The 22,716-nt window shown below is 39.2% G+C and overlaps 1 protein-coding gene across 18 annotated transcripts in view; it reads right to left on the bottom strand.

The window, feature by feature from the left end:
* EHBP1 (EH domain binding protein 1) overlaps positions 1 to 22,716 on the bottom strand; it is a 211,138-nt gene that overhangs the window by 45,547 nt on the left and 142,875 nt on the right. For 11 of the 18 annotated variants that reach the window (XM_027663003.1, XM_027663002.1, XM_027663020.1 and 8 more), the window contains 2 exons: positions 7,509 to 7,656; positions 144 to 260 (listed from right to left, as the gene is read on the bottom strand). In XM_027663003.1, coding sequence (XP_027518804.1) covers positions 144 to 260; positions 7,509 to 7,656 — 265 coding nt within the window. The remainder of the gene's footprint in view (positions 1 to 143; positions 261 to 7,508; positions 7,657 to 22,716) is intronic. The other 7 variants (XM_027663013.1, XM_027663014.1, XM_027663015.1 and 4 more) reach the window with 3 other exon arrangements.

The raw sequence follows: 22,716 nt of genomic DNA, 5'->3' as shown, positions 1-22,716 counted from the left end.
AGAATATTAAGCACTAGGGTTTAAAAGACCCAAAAAGGCAGAAGGGAATAAATCTGACAGAGAGACAAGCAGCACAACAGCACTTATATGATGATGGAGTGTTAGTCATGCAAAATACACAAAATAGCCATTATTTAAATTACCCGTTGAATCAAGGTCATTTTCTAGGTTAGTAAGTTCATCTCCACCTTCAGTAACAGAGCATTCAGGAACCTCCTCATTAGTATCTATCTCAATATTATCATCATCCTCATCCTCATCTGTAGGAACATACAGCATTAAGGTTAGTATTTTCATATGTACATGCAACACGTCACCAAAAAAAATGAATGCTTTAGAGAACAAGCTGAGTTATGATAAAAATGCAAATAATTGAATAAGTCTGGAAGGAGACTTCATTCTGTCCACTCATGGATTTATCTTTAAACTGATGCAATTCAATAAACACATGGGGGGCTCTGCTGGAAACTCCTGCTACAATAGAGTCTGGCCTCAGCAGTGCCTGTTCTTTGTGCTGAATCTCAGTAACTTGAGTCAAAGTAATTTCCCCTAGGCTCCCAGCTCTCTATAATGCAGAATGGGTGCCAAAGGTGGCATGTGGCAGGTTCAGGTTGGTCTGGCCAGCAGAAGGACTTGCGAGCTGCAGTCTCCTGAGAAAGGCAGCAGCTCCAGGTATTGAGTTCCCAGCTCAGTGGGACTTGCTGTTCCTCGTTTTGCACAGTATATCACAGAGCAGTGATCACTGTACCTTGCCTAGGTTGAAAGTCTCCTATCACTTTTGATGCAAGGAGGCAAACCACCACCTGGAATGCCATGCTTAGTAAGCACCAATGTCAACTGTAGCAAGGGCACACTCACAAATTGCTGCTTTCACAGAATCACAGAATGGGTCAGGTTGGAAGGGACTACAGTGGGTCATCAGGTCCAACCTCCCTGCTCAAGCAGGGTCATCCCAGAGCACATTACACAGGATTGTGTCCAGATGGTTCTTCAAAATCTCCAGTGAGGGAGACTCCACAACCTCTCTGGACAATCTGTTCCAGTGCACAGTCACTGCACAGTAAAGAAGCTCTTCCTCATGTTCAGGTGGAACTTCCTGTGGATCAGTTTCTGCCCATTGCCTCTTGTCCTGTTGTCTGGCACCACCAAGCAGAGCCTGGTTCCATCCTCTTGGCAACCTCCCTTCAGATACTGATAGACACTGATGGGGTCCCCTCTCAGTTGTCTCTTCTCAGGGATGAACAGGCCCGGTTCCCTCAGCCTTCCCTCATGAGAGAAATGTTCCAGTCGTCCCTTGATCATCTTTGTCACCCTCCGCTGGACCCGCTCCAGGAGCTCCGTGTCTCTCTTGTCCCAAGGAGCCCAGAACTGGACACAGCACTCCAGGTGATCCTTACCAGGGTTGAGTAGAGATCACCCTTAGGGATCATCTCCCAGACCTGCTGGCAGTGATCTTTCTAATACATCCCAGGACCCCATTGGCCTTCTTGGCCACAAGGACACACTGCTGTCTCATGGACAGTTTGTTGTCCACCAGGACCCCCAGGTCCTTCCCCCAGAGTTACTTTCCAGCAGGTTGGCCCCCAGCCTGTACTGGTACATGGGACTGTTCTTTCCCAGGTGCAGGACCCTGCACTTGCCCTTGCTGAATTTCAGAAGGTTCTTCGCCCATCTCTCCAACCTGTCAAGGTCCTTCTGAAGGGCTGCACAGCCCTCTGGGGTATTGGCCACTCCTCCCAGCTTTGTATCATCAGCAAACTTGCTGAGGAGGCATCTGCCCCTTCATCCAAGTCATTGATGAATAAGTTAAAAGTGCTTTACTGCACTACTTTTAATCAGCATTGTTTGTAAGCTACATGCACTTTAAATAAAAATTGTAATTATATTTTTATGGGATCTTTCTACCAAGTTTCTCAGAGCAGCTTATGAATATCACTCATAAATGAGCCCCATAATGTTTTATGAAGTAGGTGATTATTATAATTACAATTATGATGATGATGTAGGTAAATTATGGCACAGAAAGAGTAAGTAACCTGAGGAAGATCAAATAGCAAGTTCTGAATTGTGAAGCAGATCCCAGAAAAAATCCTGACTCACATTTTCAATACAAATATATAATGAAATTAAAGTACATAAAAGCTAGATTAGCACTTTCAAAGTAAGTAGATGCATTATGTTTACTCACTTTTAAATCTCATAACAAATGCTATCTACACTTGTTCAGACTTACACAAACTTTTTTTCTTATGTATGCGTGCATGTATGCAAAAATGATAAAAAAGAGTATGCTGGAGTGTGACTGAAGAAACAAGACATATAGTGACTAAAAGAACTTTAAAACACATAAAATAGGAAAAAATACGAATTATAAATACAGAACATGGGTGCATTCAAATACCATATAAACAAAAAGGATCCTAAATACAGTGCTGAGATGCCATAATCCTGAATACCAGAAGTTTGTACCGGGATTGGTGCTGATCACTCATCATCTGTCTTGGAAACACATTAAACCTCATTCCCAGATCTGAAGTTTCCACTTTAGGCCCACACTGCTGTCATGAAGATCATACAATTGTATGTTTTCTTTATGTCTTTACCTCCACAGGCCCTGTAATTCCCATTTTAGGAGCCCATTGACTTTTTTAATGTCTACTACTCTTTTCTAACCTGGGACCTGACAGATGGTGCTTCAGGTGTACAAGTTGGTGGGTGGAAACACTCCTGATGCTGCGTGACACCCTTTCTGTTCCCACTTAAATTTCCCAAGGTGATCCTGTTGTTTCAGGTAGGGCAGAGGTAGGTGAACAAAGTAGAAGGGCACAGCATGATCATCATGAAGTGGTAAAAGGGATAAAGGGTAAAGGGATAAAAAACAGACTGAAAAGAAAACAGAGAATGGTAAAGCAGCAACAGCAACAATTCTGATGGTTTTTGAATTTCCTTCAAAGTATCTCTACTGTTTCTGATGAGGAGACAGACTTCCTGCATGACCCTAAATCCTTCAGGATGGTGTTTGAGAAATTCAGTGGCATTCGGGCCATGATCCTCTCAAACACACTTTGGAGCTCACAGGGGCACACTCAAGGCATGACTGGGCTACTGTGGACATTTGGAAGAGGTAGAAGAGTGAAAGAGGGACACCATTGTGGCAGAGGGAAACCAAATCCACCTCGAGCCTAGAAGCAGGCTTTTGGAATCACCCAAAGGAGTCAGCTAGCAAGGTCGGCTCACAACTACCAGTCAGCCCATAGGATGCTGAATGTGTCAAAACAATCTAAACAAGATGACAGGGTTTAAGACTCCTGCATGCTAAGGGAATGCTTATATTAGATTATTTGATTTTCTTTAATTTAATATAGCAAGATGAGGTCAGAGGCACTGCCTTTGACACCACCGTTTTAGGAAACAAAAGAGATGGGAATGTCAAAGACACCAGTTTCTAATATCAGATAATGACCTGACCTAGTATTTCATTTAAAGTTAGCAGACTTTGACTGAATATGATTATCAGGACATTTACACTTTATTTTAAAAAAAATCAATTAAAAGCAGTAATTGGAAGTAATTTCAGAAACTTTCAAATATCTTTAAAAATCTAGATTCCTCGACTGAAACTACTCTAGGTTGTTTTTTTTTTTCCAGGGTTTTGTTCTTCCAGTGTATTAAAAGGGAAATGTGTTTAGGGAGCATGTTACAACAAGATTTTGCAATTATAAATGATAAAAGGAACAACATGACGAAGAGATAACAGATATCTTTTATGAAAAGAACAAATTGCTAATGTGAAAAACTAAAAGCACTTGGTCTAGAACCAGGGCACATATTTAGAAGAGGACTGAAGAACTGCTTCCTTGAAAAGTATGTAAATTTGAATCCTAGAAAGAGAGCAAGGCTTTACTATGTCATGAAGAAATGAACAAAATAAAAGATAAAGGATTAACTCCATAACTAAACAGCACTGACAATTTACCAACACAGCATGGACTGTAGTCTGGGCTGGAGAGAGAAATAAATATTTTTCGGAACCAAATGGAAATGGCAGAATGTTGGAGGAAAAAGATCCAAAGGCATTTTATAGTTCATATATCTTACTATTCAGATTAAGGCAAAACCTAATTTGTGGTTAAAACTGATATTCTATTGACTTGGTTTAAGCTTGTCCACACATGAACCAGTTGCAGCAGACTGCAACAGTTTCTAGACTAAATTAAAAAGGAGTGATTTTCATGAAGAAGCAAAATCACTGATGGGGGCTGGATCACGTTACTGGGAAAAGCATGTGGAAGCTGCAACTGGAGTTGCACAAACAGTACTTTCTCTTCAGGGAAGATATTTCCAGCCTTCAGGATTGTCTCTGGGAAATCCTTCAGGTTTGTGAATATTGAGATATTTAGTTTATTTACTTTCAGGTACAGAGTTTGCTTTAAGGCTACAGGATGTGACAGAAGCCTCTGAACAGTAATAAAGGCAACAAAGGTGGGGAATGGAAGAAATGCAGAGTTGAAATACTGGTTCCATGTACAAGAAATTAGATGTCAGGACAAGAAATTACAGCAGTAACTGCCAACAGATAGAAATACTGCCTTTTAAAAATATTAAATTGAGGGACTTAACACTGTTTCATGAGTTGGAGACTTAGCATGATGAGTAAGCCTGTGCTACCATGCACATTCCCTAAAAATCATTGCCTCAGAAGTGAAATCTTGAACATATCCTGTTCTGTCTGTTGTTCCCTCCCTTCACTGCCTACACACCACCCCCAGATCCGAGCCACATCCTCACAAAGACGCCATCTCAAATGAAGGATGGAGATGTGCCAGAGAGCAAAGAAAGCACAACACCCATATCCCAAAAGAGTAGACGGGTGTTCCAATGCACATATTCCTAGATAATATGTCAATTCCTTTGTCCTGTTGCTGCTAGGAAATTTGGATTCCTATCTTGATACTGTCCCTGGATCCATCTCAAGGCATCTGCTTATCGGCCTGAAGCTAGTAGGACATCTAATAAATTTGAAGCTGCCATCCCAAACCCTCTGGCAGTTGGCAGAAAGAAGTATTTTCTGTCTCACATGCCAAATAACCTATGGAAAAGATTGGATTTTGCAGCTAAGGATGCTGCTTATCCAGGAAAGTTTCAACTTGCCATAGGCATTTGAGTTTTTCAGACCATGATTAAATAAAGACTTTTAACAGAGAATATTGCACCAGTGCCAAAGCATGAAATTCTTAATGAGCATATAGAAAAAAATGAAAGAGATCACATTTTTACCTACAATCATTAGTCTTTAAAAACTCCAGAATCCCAAAGCTGAAATGTCACTTTTCTTCTGAAATAACTGAACTAAGAGAGGAAAACTATTTGGTACATTCCCTTTTTGTAAATTAAAAAGTAATTGTAATCAATGCAGAAGAAGAGATTTCTGAAGCATAATGGACACGAAAACTTGGAAGACATAAGATATCACAAGAAGTTTGTCTTGGGTATTCTACAGGAAGTACAAGACTATAACAGAAAAAAACCCTACTACATGTGAATGCAGTTAAGGGCAAACATTCAGAATCCAGTTGTAATAACGAGACTGTCCAATTATATCCTAATTTTTGGTGTAAACTCAAAAATGAAAAAAGACTAAACCCAGAAATAATTCTAATTAATTTGGTTTGTTAAGTGTTGGTGCCATTTCACAGAACTATCACATTTTAGAAGAATGAATTTCTTGAGTGGACATTTAGTGTGGCACCTGACATTACCAGTGATGTGATAGAAGTATGTGGAAAATGTGCCACCCTTTTTGAGAAGGAGAGAAAACGCTATAAAATGCACATTGACTTGAAAAGGGCACAGAGAAACAAAACAAGAAGGGAAATAAAAATTTTAAGTCCAAGAGAAGTTGAAATAGACTGGCCTAACTACAGTAAGGGTAAAGAAAAATCAAAGCAGGAAATACAAATAAAGGAGATAACTCAAAGCACATGCAAAAGTAGAAAGCTGTGAAATTGTCGCATGGATAAAACCCAACAGGTATAGTGGTGATAACTTTATAAGCGAGTTGTCACCAATACTGATACTGTCTCCTTTAATAACACTAAACTCTCTGGGTGCATATGCAATCTCCCTCTATAAATACACGTTTCTTTTAATACATATGCACAGCTACCTCTGAGACTGTTCACAGTTTGAACAAAGGGCAGGAAGAGCAATGGCAAAATACAGAGGAAAATACAAACAGGAAGGCCACGTCCCAGAAAGCAGCACACTGAGATATTTAGCAACACTGCAAGTGAGTCACTGTGACAAAACAGGGTCACTGCTGTGCAGCTGAGCACTCAGAGTACCTTACTTTGAGGGAAGATATGGCAGGAACAGCTATGTAAGGCATGATGAAACAGTGAGGAAGAAGTAATTAAATAATGTGCGATGGGGAATCATAAACCATGAAGAGCGATGAGGAACACCATAGTCTATGTAATGTCCAAGGACTGTGTTGTTTGGCTCAGCCTGTCCTACTGCCTCCCCACAAAGGATGTAATTTCCCTATTTATCACAAAAGAGAACTTGCTTTACTGGGTAAAACTGAAGACCAAAACCAAAGGGAGATATACAACTCACTGCTTTCTTCTCAGTCTTAAATGGCACAGAAGTGTAGGGTTTAGGGTGCAATAAGACTGTATTTAAATATTTATGCATACAAAATACATAAAGTAGAGAAGAAATAAATATTTTTGTTGAATCTACAGGCATTGTGAGCATAAAGCTGGATTTTCTTTACACTGTAGCTTACGATTACGTGTTAGTATGAGAAACACTATTTCCCCTTAGAATATGTAGAAGACATTAAAAGAACAAGAAGCCTGCACTGCAATGTGTGCTCAGCACCCATTTGAGTTTGAGTGACACTACATTACTCCAGCTCATAGCACTGGCAGGTATATGAATTTTAATGACATTTCAAAGTCAGTTTAATAACATTATAGCAATATTACAACTCAAAACCTGTAAATGCAAGTGGTATGTCAAAAGAACTGCCATTTAAAATCAAAAGGTTGTTGCCCCTGCCTCTTACATGCCACCTTTAAAATTCTCTTCCCAAGCAGTTTTTTGAAGACATTTAATACAAAATAACTTTTCTTAAGTATTTCTGATGTTTTTTCCCCCAAAAATTACGTCCATGCTCCTATATAACAATATATATTGAAGAGAACCAACAACCATAAAATTCTAAAAAAACCTGTGGGCAATGACAAATCTGTAAATAATGGGCCAATATGAACTACTTGTTCACAGAACATCTTTTTCTTTCAACCACACATATGCTTTTCTTGTAATTGTTGGAAATTAAGCGACACAACACTGACTTAGGAAACACATCTACAGCCAGGTCTATTGATATGTTCACCTGCTGAACAACAACGTTTTGAAGTGTGAATAAAAGTGATACCCAAAAAGGTCTCTGGTTTCTAGGTTGCCATAGGAATAAGATACAAGGTTCCTCAGCTCACCTCCAGATGCCTTTGACCTTTCTTTCAACTTTTCTGCAGCCATTTCACTGTAGCTGGGAAGTTCTGACATCTTCACTCCAGATCGAGCTTCTGCTATTAGCTGACGAGCTCTCTCTCTCAGCTGCCGACGCCGCTCTTCATCTTGCTGCTAAGATATATTGAACAGTTGCCAACTCAGTAATTGACAGAAATGCAATTTCATTCTCAATCTGATCATCATGATAGGAACTGGTTTACAGCATGGTGCTTGGCCCACATTATAAATAGGACGCTCGATATCAGTTGGGTGTCACACCACAATTTTTAAAGACATCCATGCATCAGATTATTTTTTTAAAGCATTCCCCAAATTATTACTGCATTAGAAACCTAATGATTTGCAATGTAAAGCTTTTATAAATTATGCTCTATAAAAATACCTTGATGAAAATTTGCAGACACTTCAGTCTCAAAGTAATCACACTTAATGAGTGATTTGAGTGAAGTTTTACCGTGGCTATAAAATGGTTTTACTAAATTGAATTACTCATTTGAGTAGTATTCTCTCATAGAACTGAAATGAGAAGCCAGATGTTGCTCTTGGTTATCCAAGCACCAAGCTGACTTCAAAGTGTGAAGTGGCATCAAATCTGAGACATGTTTTTTGACTTCAATGGATACTTTTAAAAAAAATAAATTAACGAAAATTACTGAAAGAACAATAGGTGCTCTCAGAGTAGAAAAGACTTTGAATCATTTAAAACATCCTACTAGTGGGGCTTTGGTCAGCAATTAAAGAGATCATACTGGAACCATGCCATGTCCTACTAAAGCTCATAACTTAGAAGTACAATAATATTTCAAACGCATAAAAAAGGAAAGTTCTGCAGCATCAAATTTTGTAAACGACGAACCCACCATACTAAAAAGTCTTAATAAAAAAAGGTGTTTAAACATTATATAAGACTCCATGAAACCATAAGGGAAACCATTTCAGTTTTCACCTTGAACACGGAATTTTTTCAAAGTTAGGACTGTTTTTCCTCACCCCTCTATATCAGAAATGGTCATAAGCACAAAAAGTCAGCACCTGGCTTTAAGTCTAACCTGTCAATAATTTTGTAATATTGACATAATGATCTGGACAAAACCCAGGTACAGGCTGTTAACCTGAACTAAGTGAAATATAACAAACTGCCCAATTTTGGAGAGCCATCCTGGCAGCCTTCCCACCAACCCAGAAACTTGAGCATCCCACACCTGCAGACGCTGGTGAGAGCTGCTGCTAAGTGCTATTTAGTTTAAGCAATCATTAATAAAACAAGCGCAAAATACTAATTAGGTACATTTTATCCATTTCCATGTAAATTGTTTGTTTGTAGCTATTTACTCAGCATTGTCCTCAGCACAATAGAAAAAATGCAAATGACTGAATCAGAATGCAGCCCTAATGGGACTTTCTGTTTATAACCATTAGCCCAGAGGTGTGCTGTAATTCAATCCTCAAGCAGCAAGATTTAGCCTCATTAACAGCTTGCATGGGCAGGTTACAACTCATAAAGCCCTACAGTAAACAAAGTATATGGACACAGCACAATATCTCGCCTCTGAGTGACAGAGTCCTGATTCCCTATCAGATTGCCTGGATTTACTTTTCTCCTAATGTCCTCCCCTGGAAAGACAATTCTGCCTGGGCCCTGCGAGGCAGCAGGATGGCACATGGGCTTTGTTTGCTTTCTCACCCTTTTAACTTCCCAGAAGGCACAGAGCAACAGTTCTATCAAAAATTTATTTGGTAAAGTACACATTAGAAAGACACCTAGAAAGCTTCCCCCTCCTCCTCCTACGCACTATAATAGATCAATTTAATTTAATTTCTAGTCAACCAACTGACACAGTAAATGGTTTTATTTTGACCCACAGTATTCGGTAACATTAATTACATTGAATTTTACATAAAGAAAAGTGCTCAAATCTCTAACATTCCTAACTCCTGGGATATAGGGACTTGTGTGATTTAAATGACTTTTAAGAAGGAATGTGCAAAATTAAGACTCCTGTATGGTTTAATGTCAAACAATTTAATCTACTTCAGCACGTGTAGTTTAAAATAAGGCCAGTTATGTATTTGTGACAAAAATGCCCTAAGCTGAGCAGGCTGATTTCTCCCCTCTCCTTTCCCCCCCCTCCTCCTGAAAGAGAACTTGTATCCTGAATTATTAGCATAGTCATTAACATCCCGGGGATCTCCAAGCAAACACAGATTATGGTGGCTTGTGTTTGTGCTGATTAAGCCAATCATCACCAGCGGATAAGAGAAAAACTGGCCTAGTTCTTGCTTAAATTCAATTCAGGTATTTGAACCCTCGTTTGCTGAGCTTGGCAGGAGAAACACTGTGGAAGGAGCAATGAAACTGGGAGCAGAAAAAGTAGATAGATTAAGTTTTGAGGTACAGAAAAATTATTAAACAGTATATCAATCTCCAAGAATTTGGAAAGGAAAGCGCTCAGGAGAGGTACGGAGGCATGAATAAAGATATTAAAAAAACCCCAGGCAACACGAAGAGAAGCACTGCACCGAGAAAGGACCAAGCAAACACACATACAGTGGGTTTTTTTCCTGTACAGTTGAAGAGAAAACTCAGTAAAATCTTTCACTGTCTGACATGGACCCGACATGCCAAAGAGACATTAAAGTTTTCTCTGTTATTTTCCCCCAACTACTTCGTAATGGTTTAAAGATCTGCCACGCAGATGCACAGCAAGGAAAACTTCACTACTTAAGGACAAACTCTTCAAGAATAAGTAATGTAATTCCTTGTTTCCCTCCTATAAAAATGTATTGGTATGCAATTTTTATATTTCACAGTTCACTGACATCTCGGCAAGCTTTCTTCCACTGCTTCAATGGTGCTACTTTTAATTTTATCCTCCTTAGTCCTAGTAATTAAAGTGATCAGCAGTGGCATCCCAACGGCTTTGACACAGCTACAACCCCCTAGCTGACTCCGGCTTTTAAGGGAAAGGGAAGAAAAAAAAGGACAGGAGTTTCATTTCACTGGAACAAGAAAATCAAGCTTCTCCAATCCTCAACTTTATCCAATTGTTCTTTCAGCAGCCTTTGGATCTTAAGAAACAAATAAAAATGGCTGCCATTAGGGGGTCCTGTTTGTACTCGCCGCAGACAGCAATGACTGACATTACTTTGGCCAAAAATGATGCCGTGGATTTGGGAAGGTGAATTCGAATGTGAAACACTGGCAGGGCAGTTTCCGAGATCATTACCCGGCCAGCTGAGAGCTGACCAACTCAGTAAAATATTGAGAGTGGTGGACTCTTGCAGAGGAAAAAAATAACCTAAACACCCACTTAAAAACCATCTCCTTAAATGACAAAAATCCTGCAATTTTCTTGCGTTTTCAAACAAAAAACCCCCCGACAAACAAAAACCTTTGCCAGGGATTTTTAGTCCTCCTTTGTCGAATTCTGGGAGGATCCAAACCAACTTTACACCAGAAGTCTGATAATGTATGGTCCTCTTTCTATAAAAAGATACAATCTGGTGAACTGCATTTACTTGATGTCTAGAAAGAAAATTCTTTACCGTGTCAACAGACTGGGAGGAAAAAAAAATAAAAAAAGTGGTAAAATAGTTACAAACCACAGCAACGAAATCAAACCAGAACTGTACCTATGAGGGGGAGTGATCCCTGTAGCTGTAGCTTTCAAAATGGTTCGTGGTCAGCCCCGAGTGTACAGAACATCTAAGAGAAAGAACTTGACTGCCACCTCTTTCATCATTAGACAGGAAGAACGGCTCTGTTATTAGCCATTCAGAAAGAAAAAGACTTCTGTGCTTGTCCAGAGGCAAGGATTACCGAAATGTACCTATTCAGGATTACCAAAATGTACCTATTCAGTTAGTAGAGAAGACAGAATAAAAAAAAAATAAAAAAAAATAAAATTACACGAGTTCTAAAGGTTTGAGCAGGCTGGGTTGTACTGTGACCTTCATCGGCTCTTGTTTGAGTAAATAGGATTTGGGATGAAACATTAAAACTGTTTAGCAGATCTTTTCAAACCATTTCAAACTTTTCTTATGTTGGTTTATAATATAACCAGACATGCTTGTAAATGGCCACACCTGCTCATTCCTCTGGGGATGGCCTGATCTGTGCCTTTGCTAACAAAGAAAGGACGGGAGAAAAAAAAATCAGCCTTTCTTGTTGCAAAACAGAGTGGAAAGTCAAAATCTTTCTCAAGTTTGTCCCATCTGGTCAGATTAAATCTTTGATCACCCTGGGGACCACATTTATGTTTGGTCTCTACCACCGTTTTCAGAACAGCTCAAAACACACAGGTAGTGAGTAAAATATGGATTGCTAAACAGGGAACACTCGGCAGAAACAAAAGTGGCTATGGATTTCTGTGGCCGTCAGATCCTAGGAAGTGGTAAGCAAAGACAGACATAAACATCTTGGGTATTTTCTGCCTTATGCCCTGTGTCTACACCAGCTACCCTACTACCAATAAACTGCATGTAACTTGAAAATATTTTCTCATGAATGCACATCACAAAAAGTATCAAACTGTTTGTCTTAAGTAGCCATTGGCTTACGAGCCATGGCACTGACAGACTGATGAAACCGAATGAAAACAGAAGTAGCCCAAAGTAGTCTAAAACTGGAAGAATCACAAGCAATGCCTTAGCAAAGCTATCCTTCCTGAGAAAAAAAGGCTCCCAAAATTCACAGTAAAATGGGTTGTGTGGCTGTAAAATGGAAAACATGCCTTTAAACCAGGGAGGTTTTTAAAAGAAATAGCCAGCAAATTCTTTTTAAAAATTTTTTTATTTTTAATATAATCTATGTTGTTCTGGAAAACCTACAATTCACTCGGTACAGTATTTCTGGTGTAAAGAATGCTGGCTGTAGAAAAACAATCCACTGATAATTTAATTCCTTGTGTCGTTGTGAAACTGAAAAACTCTTAGTTTACTGAATGGAAAAAAAATATTTGAAAAAAAGAATGGCTGACTATGTAAGTATCACCTTGTGCTACATCCAAGGCCTCTTGCTGGTTGTCTGGCTGCTCTTTTGTAGGCAAAAAGGAGCTGAACGCTCTCTGGCTCCTTAGATCTGGTCCAACAAATGCACTGCCAGTCATGCACACGGATCCAGCTTAAAACCCAGTGTGAGCCTAAAAGAAGCTAGTCAAACTGGCACCTACTCATGCAGAAGTAGATAGATTTGTCATGACAGGCTGATTATTCAATGTAAAGAAACAGTTTAGCTTTTCTAATCTGGTACAAATACATCTTTCTCAGAGAAAAAAGTAAAAGGTCTAACAGTTCAAGTATTTATAAGTAAAGAAACCAACAAAAAAAATTGTAACGTCAAAGTGAACCACAGGTATTTCTGCTGGAGCATTCTGCAAAACAGCCCCAAAGTTCTGTTCTGATAAATAAGATTTAACCCATTTAACCATTTGGGAGCTGCACATCTCTGCGGCGACAGAGGCGAGCAGATCTGTTTCACACTGCACTTGGCTCTGTGGCAGGTTTTAAGGTCGGGCTGAAATATCCAGTTCCAAGAACACTTTCTGTTTTCCTTCTCCTCCTGCTCACCTGCACTGACACGAAGAGCGAGGTGCTCTCCCAGCCAACACTGTGAGGGCAGCCCTGCCAACACACAGGGCTCCCAGGAAAGACTATCAAGAAAGTCGACCTAAACCAAAAGCAGAGACAAAGTCCTCTGCTAACTTCTTCCCTGGAATTTTCCCTGCTTAGCAAGTTTGTGGTCTCCCCCATCCGGGAAGTATAATTAAGGCCAACAATCACCTAAGGTGCTGGGAGATCTAGAAGCTTGTTCTGCCTGTCATCATGACTGTCATTGCTATCGGCATTACCCACAAAGAGGGTCTCAATCGTGCAGGCTGAGAAATATTCTGAAATAGTGCCATCACTCAGACAGGGCAGAACGTCCGATCCGAGATTAACAGACTAAAGATGGTGTTTTCTGTGCCTTTCCACTGCTGAGTTACAGAAGAAGTTAAGAAAGCTGCTTACTCATTGTCGGAGTCAACATTCGTCGAGCTCCACTTAAGGGATTTTCTCTTGTGTAAACTTGACTTTATAATTTAAAAAAAAAAAAAAGGAAAGAAAAAAAAAGTGGTGTTATGAAACAAAGACTTTTGGCAAGTGTATGGGATGCGTAAGCTGAAGAGCAGCATCTCGAAGACTGCCATCCTGGGAAGCTTCCTCCTCAGGCGGGCAGCCCCGCGCCGAGGGAGGGGGGACTGCCCTCCTGAGGAATGCTCCCGGGTCACTCCCAGCCGAACAAAGCCAGCGGGCTGCAGGGGGCCTCCGAAAGTTGGTTTTCCTCCCCCCTTTCTCTTAATTTTTGGGGGAGGGTAACGAGATCCCTGTCTGCTTCTGTGTGATGAGAATGAAAAGAACAAGTGCTAACCCTACATCTCCCCGGACCCTATTTTGCTGGTTTGTTTTTTTTTTTTTTTTTGTTGAAAATGTCCTGCAAACTGCTGGCAGGTTTTTTTAATGGAAAATACCAATCGCCTAAGATCTATACCTAGCCTTTTGCCAATAATGAGAAAACTTCACCTTCTGTCCCCAGCAATTCTTAGGAAATCTTTTGCTGTTATTCCTACAAATCCAATTACAGATTGTTGAGTAGCTAGTGGAGTAAGCTTATTGAGGAGTGTCACATCACTAAGTCGTGCGTATGTGTTTCAGTTTGTAATGTGGTCTGAGCCGCTGTAGAGGTGTCAACTTAAAATGCAAGTAAGTAGCAGAACAGGGCTAATCCCAGCCACTACTCCCCTGCAGCCAAATTGTAGCGCAATGAATGACAGTGGAAATGCAAAGATGCCACTGTGCTTATCACACACAGCCAGATGGTGGACCTGGATCAATGCACACATGCCACGATCAATGCATTTGATAAAGAATTAAGAAGAAAACTGTACATGTTATCAAAGAACTTGTACATGGCATAATTATGATTCTGCATGTGCTTACTGATGATATTGGAGACTCAGAGGCAGGTGATAATGAAACTGATAGGAAGAAATAGCTTAAAGGCTACAGCATATGGCCTCAGCACTAAGAAATCTTGTCAAATAGTTCAGAAAGCTTTTTTAACTGTTATTACAGGCTGCTCATAGTGCAAGCTGGTGGCAACGTTTTAATTTTTTTTTTTTTTTAAACATGAAATGTCAAAAAGTTACAAAAGCTCTACTTTTCAGAATGGTTCAGAAAATAATTAAGATGTTATTGTGTTTTAAACATGGCAAAAAACATACAGGTAGAGAGACCATTCACAGTTTCGGAAGGGTTGGGGGGGTAGTTGAGCATTTTAAAATATATATAATTCTGTGTTTCCTGAATAAATGTATTTAGACTTTAAGGGGGCTTGTGGCGGTTTAAGGAATGTATCTGGGTAGCAATTTGCATCCAGAACGCCAGTTTCTACAGATACAGTTTCAATATTATGGACATGTCCATATTATTGAAATGTATCAAAATGTACTCTACACCAAATGTAGAGTATTTCCCTGTTAGCGTTTGCGCTCTGTCAGCTGCATTAGAGACACCTTGGATGTGAAAGAAGGCAATTAAAAATTTGTGGAAAATAAAGTCTAAAGTAATAAAAAAAAAATTATAATGTGTAAAAGGTACCTAAAATACAAATTCTCATGCTCCAGTTGATAGATGAGCTGTCTAATCAACGCCTGGACGTAACTTAAGTGCTCTCATTAGTGTGAAGACCTTCAGGCTAAATAAGACTAAATCCCTTAAAAATTGCTTCTGCAATAGAAAAATCCCCCTTACCATTTTCCTCTGCCTAAATCATATCAATTAAAAAGAGAGAAGGGGAGGGAGGGAGAGAGAGAGGCATTTTCACATGACTTTGTTTTAACTGACACTCAAAAATCTATCTTCTGAAACTAATTTAAAATGTTTCAGCAAAAAAAGTTCATTAGCAATCCAAGAAACAAAAAAATCACACCGAGTTTAGTTTCTCTTTCAGTTTAAACCTGAATCTTTACTCAGGGCTAAGGCACGTAATGCCCATTGAATCCTTCACTGTAACTTCTTTTTTCAACCCCAAACATTTAATCAACATTGCAGTTTTATGATAAATGATAAAATTTATCAAAATGATCCTCCAGAAGAGTGAAGTGCAAATTTTATTTTCAGTGGGCTGAGGAGGGACACTCTCCCCCCCCCCCCCCCCCCACCAACCCCCGAATTTCAATTTGTCCTGACAAACCATTGGGTATTAAATTCTAAAGGCACGCAGAGTGCATAAAGAACTGATGGCTTGATTAGCTCTTGTGGTGCAATTGAAGGAGCTGTCTCTCTCCCCGCTTCTCCATTTTGAGAAACACTTTGATCTTCGTTCAAGTCAATTCATGAACATCAACTGACAAGACTGCATGAAACACCCCAATGGTTAGGCCCAAACTCGCAGCAAACTATTTGGTTTCATTAAGGCTTTAGGAGAAGTGACCAGTGACAGTCCTTTCATTCAGAAGCCAACAGGCAAGTGACTATTTAAACTTTAATGTGCACAATGTACTGCTGAAGGCCACTACACCTATAGTCAGTCACTCAAGTATGAATGCCTTTACCTACTATTTTGTGACATGTGAACTGCTAAGTGCAGCTGCAGTCTCATTAATGCATTTGCCCAGATTTGTTTGCAGGACTAAATAGACGATTCACAGAATTTCTGGTGGGAGAAACAACTGTATCTTCAAAGGAAGGTAGAACAGCAGGTGCTATGTAAAAGCCAGCGATCAGAAAAAAAGGCTGTGTTTTTACATGCAGTAATTTACTCGACATTTGCACAAACGTAGCAGAAATATTATCTGTTCCGGCTGAAAATATGAAAGAACTTGAACCACATCACCCGTAAAACGCAGAGTATTTGGGCTGGTGTCGAGCTTTGCTACAGTACACTACTTACACATCACTCTTCCCCTTTTTTTGTTGTCCTCTCCAAAGAGTCCCACTTCAAAGAGTTCATTTTTGCACCAGTTCCTGTCAATGCAGGTCAGAAACACTAAAGTGGAAAGTGGCTGCAGTGCCGTGGCACAAAGAGTCTCCGCGGCTGAAATCAAACAAAGCCCAATTAAACTAATCATAACGTCCCAGTGAACACAAGGAAGCTCACCTGGTATTTCTGGACTTCTTGTGTGAATTCCCAACTCTACTCGGTACTTGGTACTATAATTACCCTGACCAAAATACTGTGAAATTACTGCTCTGATCTACTAATGGCTGCAAAAAATCCCGTCGCTGTGGTTCCATGCCAAGGGGCCGTAGCAAGGTGGCGCAATGCTTTCTGACAGAGACGACAACTTCGAAAAACTCAAAAGGGAAAATTAACGGGATGTGGTTTATGTTGCCAAGGACTGTTCATTAATTACCAATTTAATCACTGCTGGAGGCATGACATTACAAAAATCTGGCTGAAAGTTCTAATAGATTATGAAGACCACCTAAGAAGAGTGACCAAGAAATGTACAAAACAATTAATACTGTTTCACTGCTATCAAAGACACTCAGATTATTTTACATCAAGTGAAGCAAAAGAATTAGTAGCTTCACAGTGCCACCACTAGGAACTGTAAATACAATGGCACACAATTAGTAATGCACATGTGACTTTTCGTTCAAGGCATATATCCTTGGGAAAGCCAGAACACGATAAGGAGAACAAAAGAAACATTTTTAAATGAAATGAATAAAGATTTTAACTCTACCCTTGTGCATGCTGAGCAAGAACAGAATAGGCAATGCAAAATACAGCTCTAAGTAATGGCGATATCATCCTGGGATTCACAACAGCGTGTACTGAACATCCACACGGAAAACGTCCACAGCTATTAGCAGCGATAGAAAAAAGAGCATTCCAGAGGCTGAGAGACCCGGGTCTCGCTTTGTGCACAAAGGGATAGCTCCGAAACGGAGATTTATTATTTTTTTTTTGGTTAATATCTATAAATGGATAGAAGGTGATAAAATTTTTGAACTAGTTTTGTTCAGATGATCGTAAAATTCTGTTAATAAGTTGACAGTCTATTTTCTGTCAGCATGCAAGTTAATTGTATGTGCAGCACCTTGAATTTACAGCCACATAATAAGTAACTGCACATTTATATATTTAGGCCAGATGCTTAAGTGGTGTAAATAGATACAATTTATGGAAATAACAGCAATAAAATTCAGCTGAGAAACTCAAGCATTTGTATCTAAAACTCAAACTGCTAACATTTGTCTTGCATTATCAAAGGTTATGCTTTACTCAGGAAATCCCTCCTGGTATAAAACTGACAGTGCATACTAATTCTTCTTCAAAATTAGTTTACTTGCACTAATTGATTTATTTTCCCAGCTTTGTCAGGGACTTGTCTGCAGCAATATTTTTGTACAGTGAAATATCACAACTTCATAGTAAGAAAGTACTTAAACAGATCAAATATGAAGTCAAAAGACGTAGAACCTTCTTGGAAAGTTAGAGATTATTTTAATTTTTCATGTATTGAGTAACGTTAAATAAAATAACTTTCTTGTTCTTGCCATCAAGGAAATGAGATCAGGCTATCTCAACCTTAGCTTGTCGTAATAAAGAAGTAAATATCAGGTCAGTTGTGGTTTTGAAGTGTTCAGTCAGCAGGTCTAATCTTCATTTAAAGAAAAGTATATTGTTAAAACAGCTATAAAACTTGGAATGCTCATGAAATGTAAATACTCTACAGCATAGTCTTATCAGCTTACACCATATTTAACCACTTTATAGTGACATACAGACAAGACATATAAATGAACAACTGGGAATAAGTTAGCAAAGCTCAGGGATTACCAAAATAATGTTCAATCTTTTTGCCAATTAGATGGTAACTGCTTCTTTGTAATCTCAGGAAGATCTAGTGATCATATCTAAATCTGGTTGCAATTATCATCATGACAGACTAGTCTTTTCTCAATCGATATTTTCCAATTAATATTAAAAGACCAAGGTTGCCATCTGCAAAGTCCTACACCTCAATAAATAATTGTTAGACGTCTAATTAATAAAGATCAGATTTTTTATCTATTTTTTTAAAGAAAAACAAGATACGAATAACTTGGGAGTTTTTCCTTAAATGAATTAACATCATCACCTCAATCACAGATATTTATTTTCCAATTGAGGAGACTACAAAAAAATCCACTCATGAGCTCGATGCCTTTCCTAACACAGCAGAAATAGGGACTCCAATTTCACAGAGAAAAAAAAATTACTTAATGAAGATATTTTGCACTGTTTTTTAAGAACCTGTTAAAATAATTGGTGGAAAGAATACCTGCATTGCTATCTTGACTTTCAGGCATCTTTCAAACAAATTAAAATATTCTATTTTTGTTGTCTACTGTTAATTTACTTTCTGTACCACTTCTGTTCATACTGGCTAGAGTTTACTTTTTGGTCACTTATTTGAGCCAAGCAGTTTGGAGCTTATTAGTTCAGAGGGGCAGCAGATTATTGCAGGACATGATCAATAAATGAGAGCATTTATTAAACCTTTATTTCTGAGCATTTAAAATAATGCTTTGTTTTTATTTTAATGCAGCTGGCATATTCCCTATCTGCACAAATGTATGCAACCAAAATTAAAGTAAGAGCATAGAGACTCATATCCTTTCAGATTCTGTCACTTTCTGAAGCCTTTCTAAAGAGAACTTCCATTTCCACTGGTCTAGTGCATGCAAAAAAATGTTACCATTTTGCACTCAAATATTTATGAAAATGAAAAGCAATGGGCACAACCAATTGACACCTGAAGTAGAAAGAACTTATTAAATATGAATTAGATACAGTTGCAACAAGTCCTTTGAGCAAGGGAGTAATAAAAAGCAATATTCTGAGCAACGAGAAACAATCTCATGCCACAGCCCGTTCCTCTGCCCTCTGCACACAGACAGTGTTCGCCTGTTTGGAGGAAACAGCTTTACAGTGAAGTACTTTATGTGTGCAAATTTTACTGAAAAAGCTGAATATAGTCCCCGCTGCTCTTCCAACCCTTTGTTTTTTAAATATATATATACATATATATATAGAGAGAGGCAGCTATTGCTGTCATTCAACTTGAATAAATATAAAATAATGGTAGCAGCGATAACCAAACCGAAATCTTTCTCTGTACAGAAAGCAGGTTAGCAACAGTTGCATTTAAGCACAACAGCAGCATTAGGATTACTCTGAACCACTCCCCCTTCAGTTTATATTAATCTGGTTTTAAATACTTATTGTCCATATGGAGTCCCTCACAATTTTTAGCCTAGTTATCCTCGGATGCTTCTGTGAAGGAAGAATTACTATTTTCCTATTTCACAAAAGGCAATAGACAGAGTGATTCCCTCTGGGTATCATGCTATTGAACTCTTGCATCCCAGAATCTATGGTATATCCTAAATTTGCAAAATTTTTGGCCAAATCCATATAAGTGGCCAAATCCTGCACCTAAATTCACCAAGGAGGAATCCTTAGCTCATGTAAAACCCAAATAACTTCAGAAATTATCTGTGGCCCCATTAGGGAGAAAAATGCATCCTTTGCCAGATGAGCACTATTGTTCATGAACTCCACATGATACAGCATTCCTTGCTAAAGCTGTCTACGTTACATAAACAAGTTAAAAGAATTTGACACAGGATTTAGGAGATGCCAGAAATAAAACCAGTGGGCACAACCTTAATTTTCATTCTGCTCTGTATCCTTTAAAACAGAGCCTTTTTGTAGCACCACCTTTTACTTTCACTATCTCCTGGTCTTCAGCCCAGATCTGAGCTCTGCCCAGTGGTGTTCAGTACTTGGGTTTATTTTTGCTGTTCACTATGTAGGCCCATCAATATGTGGTATCGTTCTTTATGCCTCAGTATTCAAATCTTGCTCTGAAGACAGAATTATTAATTTCTCCTTTTCATTTCTTTCTACAGTGCCCACCACTATGGTATTTAGGGGCCTCAAAAGTTTAATCACATTCCCTTCTCACATCATGCCGTGGAAGCCTTATTACCCTGTTCTTCGGATGAGAACTGAGATGGAGAGATCCAGCTGAAAGGATCCATCATTGGGTGCTTGCCCTGGGAAGCCTATTACCTGTTTGGTTTTTTTTTCGTATACTAAGCTTTATACAGTCCTTTATATGTCTCAAGCACAGCTCTAATTGATTTCCCTGACAGACCTGGATGCTCAATATATCTGCAAATCAAACTTTCACCACAAAGCAATACAGAAAGGAAGGATACACAAATAGTGACCACTTGGAGGAAGTTTGGTTCAAAAGACTTAGCAACTCTGATTAGGAACTCAGATAAAGGCAGTAGCAGTACATTTAATTATTTCAAGCACCTTAACCATGACCTCATCTTTTTGCTCCTCACAATCCCTGCTTCATTTGTCGCACACCTTCCAATTTCTGCAATCAGAAGTACAGAGGTCCTCTGGACAAACAGTCTTCTACATCCCCTCTATTCTCTGAGGTAAATGAGACACAACTGCTTTGGGGAAAACAGTATGTGATCACATAATTAAAGACTACATCATAATGCATATACACAAAGGAGGTTAATTAAAGTTGTCTGTGCATTTCTTAACTCCTAATTCCATTCTCTGTAATCATGCTGACTCCATAACCATAGCCATTTGAGTTTACAGAGTAAATGACAGCTGCAGTAAATTTCCATTCTTTATGTGGACCAGTCACTAAAGGCAAATAAGACCAACATTTTGCCAATGGCCTTTGCAGATATTTGCTGACAGCAGTTATGCTGAGATTCAGGAATTACAGATTCCACTCCAGGTTCTGCAGATGAGGATTCCCTGTTGGAAAGGCCTTTTAGGCCAATGACTTCTGAATATTTCCCACTCGTGGTCCCATCTAGCCTGCCACTTTGCCAGTTAGGTTGCACAGACCAGCTTCAGCCTCCTCACCTTTCCAACATCACATTCCAGCCAAGCTGCTGCTGCTAACAACCATCACTACAGGTTGATATTTTACAGCATCTGCTGGGAGCAGATATGTCCCTTCTAGCCCTGTGATATTCACCATGAGAAAAGGCGAGTTAAATAAAAATGAGTAAGCTAATAAAAAGGCTCTCCTGGTTAAAAGCTAAGTGATTACAGCTGCTATACCAGATTGCAAATGACAGAAGCATGTCGTAAAAGAGTCACCACATGCACACGCACATCAAGAAAGGCTGAGCTGTTTATAAATCTACCATAGAGAAAGGGATCCATGAGGGGATCAGTAACTCTGTTCACAGAGCTCTTAAGCTAATTCTTCCAGTCTCCAAAGGGCTGCATCAATTTTAATGACACAGCTATGATCCTCCCAAACCACGCGCGTGATTTCAAGGAGGCTCTGATCAATGTAGTCTCTTCTTGGACTTCAAATACCTGCCTACATACCTCCACATCCAGTCTGCATGCATACAGCTTGCAGATTGAAGGCTTCTGAGAAGCACCAAAGAAACAGACATAACAGTGAAAAAAAACTTCTCCCATGCTTTAAGTAGGGAAGAACTGGGGCTAATAAAAATACAAATAGAGGAAGCAAGCAGAGAAGGATGGGACTAAATCAAGTGGATCGAACAAGAATGGAAGACAATGGGGTAGAAGGCACATAGGGAAGATGTCTAAGGGAAGAAAGAGTAAAGACAGAGGGTATTAAGAAAGAAAAATTTAAAAAGAGGAGGGAGCTGATATGGCCAGAGCAGACAGCTGAAAGATGGTGTGAGGGAGAGGAAGGAACAAGAAGATACAAACTAAAGAAGGGAAAGAGGATACAGTTTGAGATGCAATGTAAAACATGATTCAGAGGAAAAAAAGATTGAGTTATCAGGTATGAGAGCAAACTCAGTGCCTTAATATTTTGTTCCCAGAGGTTCATCAATTTCTGAGTTAAAAAGAAAGTAAGACAAGTAATAACACTGACACAGAGCACAAACGTGAGAAGATAGAAACACATTACAGCAAGAAAGAAGACTTAAGAAAAGAGGGGTAAATGGCCAGAGAATGAAGATGTCACAGGAAAACAGCCAGTACTTTATGACAGGCTAGTTAGTGGTCAAAGAAGAGACAACAAAGATTTAAAAAAAAAAAAGATAAGAGAGAGAAGAGAAGAGAAGAGAAGAGAAGAGAAGAGAAGAGAAGAGAAG

The sequence above is a fragment of the Corapipo altera genome, unplaced genomic scaffold, assembly GCF_003945725.1.
Source record: "Corapipo altera isolate COAL_440 unplaced genomic scaffold, ASM394572v1 94, whole genome shotgun sequence".
In the NCBI taxonomy this organism is placed as follows: domain Eukaryota; kingdom Metazoa; phylum Chordata; class Aves; order Passeriformes; family Pipridae; genus Corapipo; species Corapipo altera.
This window is presented reverse-complemented; position numbering and strand designations above follow the sequence as displayed.